The sequence below is a fragment of the Ictalurus furcatus genome, chromosome 5 (assembly GCF_023375685.1).
Source record: "Ictalurus furcatus strain D&B chromosome 5, Billie_1.0, whole genome shotgun sequence".
Taxonomy (NCBI): domain Eukaryota; kingdom Metazoa; phylum Chordata; class Actinopteri; order Siluriformes; family Ictaluridae; genus Ictalurus; species Ictalurus furcatus.
This window is the reverse complement of record NC_071259.1, coordinates 31464720-31468331: the sequence shown is the minus strand read 5'-3', so window position 1 is coordinate 31468331 and position 3612 is coordinate 31464720. Positions and strand designations below refer to the sequence as shown.

Genomic DNA, 3612 nt, shown 5'->3' with positions numbered 1-3612 from the left:
GAACCATCAGCTAAAAACGTTTCAACATACGATCTACACTCCGTAAATAAATTTTTAAAAAATATAAAAAAACATGCATCAAAAGACTCTTGAAATTTTTTTTTCTTCAGATTTTCATTTTATTTTCAGTATTTGACAAATGCATGAAAATATACTCTCCAAGAAATAATAAATATACAATATTTCTTTATGAACAAATTGTACAAAACAAAAGTGTGTGAACTCTGTCAGTTATCACATTATTATTATTATTATTATTATTATTATTATTATTATTAATTCCCTTTGAGTTGTTTTAGCTGTTAAACCTTTCGTTGTTTTTGCATCCAATCGTTTTATTTGTAAGATGGTGGATTTTATTGCTTCAGAATTGTTCATCCATTTTACGGCACTATTTTAGCAATGTCGCTGTAAGATTCTGGCTTCTGATTGGTCAGAAGGTTTTCTAGGCCTATATCAGCAGCTCTGACAGTAGCGCAGCTGCAAATGTCAGGTTTGTATTAACGCGCTCGTTCTAATACGTTACCGTTTCTATAGTAACAGCTCGTTGACATGGACTCGTACGGAAAACGTTCCACGTAAACTTTTTTTTTTTTTTTTTTTTTTTTTTAATGCGTGTGATTGTTGATACGGTGAAGTTTTCCCTAAGGAGACGTTTATTTAACACGTACGGAAGGAGTCTCCAGTGTCAGAGCTTTGTGACAGTCCGAGGTAAAGCTGTAATGTTTATTGACATCTTCAGGATGAAGAGGTATTTACAGTTCGCGGTTTTCTCTGTAACATGACAAAAATGCTTTTTTGTTTGTTTGTTTGTTTGTTTGTAGTCGTATTCGTATTCGTTTGGAGAGAGGCTGGTGATGGAACTTTGTCATATTGTTGTTTTTTTCAGAGGATGGTGATATGTTTATGTCCTTATTGAGCAGCATTTCACCTAAACTAAACTTTAAGGCACTAGAAGAGCTGGATTGGTTTCATTTGAGGCACTACGATTAATAAATTGTTGGATTTAGATCAGTTTAATTCACGGGAAATCTCACTAATGTTTGTGAAGTGTATTTAAGTATAAAGCGTATTAACGACGAGTAGACTCAGCTTTGGTCTGTGGTCATGTTTGGGAACTGGTGTATTTTATTCCATGTGAGAATCGTCCGATCCGATCACTTCAAGTGCGTGGCGTGACGTGACGTCCACGTGTACTTCATTTCGAATCAGGCTTTACTTTGTGTCCAGCTTGTTGTTGTTATTGTTGTTTTATATAGCTAATTGCACCCGATATTACTACAAAAACAATCGTCTATATCGTTTCTAATGATTTTTATGTGTGAATTGTGTGTTTACTGGCTCCCTCTTGTGGTCAAGACGTGAAGCGCAGCAGCAGCAGCACTTGTATAAGAAGGCACGTGAGCATAAAAGGCAGCGTGTAGCCAGGAGTGGGCGTGGCTACGCCCGTTGAGCTGGGGGGCGGAGTCTCCTGTCGATGACTGAGTGACGATCTTCTCCTCTGTTGATCTTTCTGCAGCTTTAGAGAAGTTCTGGTCGTCACGTCGTCGTTGGTTTCCCGTATATCCGGGAGTGAAGTCGTGCTACAGGCGGTGAGGAAACAGTCGAAGAGTATTTTAGCATCGTTTACATTCGATTCGAGGTTGAGATTTAATTCCACACCGGATCCGTTTCGTAAAACTGCCTTTATAATCATTTTCTTAATGAAAAGTCACTCAGGAATGTCTAGCTGCTATCCGGCAAGAAAATTGCATTTTCAACGCTGTTGTTTTTTTCCTCACTGTAAAGCTGCAGCTTCCTTCGAGTACGGACTTTCATTACAAGCAAAACTACACAGTCACATTATATTATAACCACATAATACTACGTTACTTAGTCTCGATTACTTAATTACACAAAATCTTTTACATTTAATTTCTTTCTATAAACAGACAGTTCAAATAAACAGACTTACCCGCCAGTATATTAGGTAAGAATTTCAACCTTAATATTCACTTGAGGATTTTACAGTAATCCGATCTGAGAAATTAAATTAAAACGTCTCTGTTTATATTCAAGATACTTTCACTCGCTACTCGGTATCTCTTCTGCAGCGTATCAGAGTCGGTTGTATGTCGGATGTCAGAACAGTGCCATAGACCTGGTCTGGTCTGGTCTGGTCTGCACTTATATAATAACTGCTTTCTTTTCATCTTAGCATTCTACAAAGTGCTTTACACTGGTTCTCATTCACATACACACACACACACACCAATGGTAGCAGAGCTGCCATGCAAGGCGCTAACATGCCATCGGGAGCCACTTCAGTGTCTTGCCCAAGGACGCTTCGGTATGTGGAGTCACGTGGGCCGGGAATCGAATCGCCAACCCTACGATTAGTGGACATCCCGCTCTACCACCTGAGGACAACCCGCTCTCCCACCTAATATCCCGTCTCTCTGTATATTTCATGTGTTGTCTTTGCAAACGCGTTCCCTGGTCAGTAGTTGGTTTAGTTAGTCACTGGTTAGTCAGTTAGTACTTTTATACGCTTTAACAATAGCCACAAAGATCTTGGAAATACGTCATATATAACATCAGTTATGTTCTAATAAATACACACGCTATGCGTTTCCTGTTCTGTGTCTCTCGGCTTGTCGAATTCTAATAAAAAAACTTACATTACGTTACATTTACGGCATTTGGAAGACGCCCTTATCCAGAGCCAAGTGGAGTTTTTGGATGTTTTTGTACAACTGAGCAGTTGAGGGTTAAGGGCCTTGCTCAAGGGCCCAGCAGTGGCAGATTGGCGGTGCTGAGACTTGAACTCACGACCTTCCGATCAGAAGTCCAACGTCCTTGATGTTCCAATGACTTTAGATACTTACTCAGCTAATAATTGACTTATTCTGCAACGTATGGATTGGATTTGAACCCCTATACTCATAGAACGTACTGTCCTGTATCTCCTGCAAGTATCTGGTTTCATAGCTGTCATATCCCAGAAAACCAGTGACTACATTTCCCATCCTGCACGGCGGCCTACAAACATGGCCGCCATCGGACTGCAATTCCCAGAACACTCACACTCATTCTAATCACACACACCTGCATCCAATCTCACACACACTCACAACCACAGTATATGAAAGACTACTCGACTATTCGAACACTGTGAGTTTGCGAAGTATTAGTGAGGTTTCCGTATACCGAGCGTCTGTTATCGACTCCTCTCTTTAAGTGAAAGCTCTTATCTGCACTTGCGTCCATCACGTTTATTACGTGACAATAGTAGTCACTTAAGATGCCAGTTAAGTCAGTTAAGATGATTAACTAAACAATAAGATTGGACCATAAGGGGTTAAATGGATCACTTTATTGATGGGTAAGTTTGGGATATTTGGTTAGTCGGTTCTGCAGTGACGTTTTTTTTTTTTTTTTAAATACCTGTAGATCTGTTCTCGTTACTAAAGCTAACGCTTTCAAACGATTCCTGAAAAAAACACACTTACTGATAATACGTTTAAGGTCAGTGCTGGTAATGTTGTGCTAAATATCATGGTTATACTGTTTAACTTGATCATTAGCACCGAGATCCGTCCGTCCATGCTCCTCATGTTTGCCGGGTGAGGA

General features: G+C 39.6%; 1 protein-coding gene across 1 annotated transcript in view; it reads right to left on the bottom strand.

Annotated features, from left to right (window-relative positions):
• Nucleotides 1-618: 618 nt before the first annotated feature.
• trabd2b (TraB domain containing 2B) overlaps nucleotides 619-3612 on the bottom strand; it is a 70150-nt gene continuing 67156 nt past the window's right edge. Inside the window, exon 7 of the mRNA XM_053625920.1 lies at nucleotides 619-1583. Within this exon, the coding sequence (XP_053481895.1) occupies nucleotides 1355-1583 (229 nt within the window). The 3' untranslated portion in view covers nucleotides 619-1354. The remainder of the gene's footprint in view (nucleotides 1584-3612) is intronic.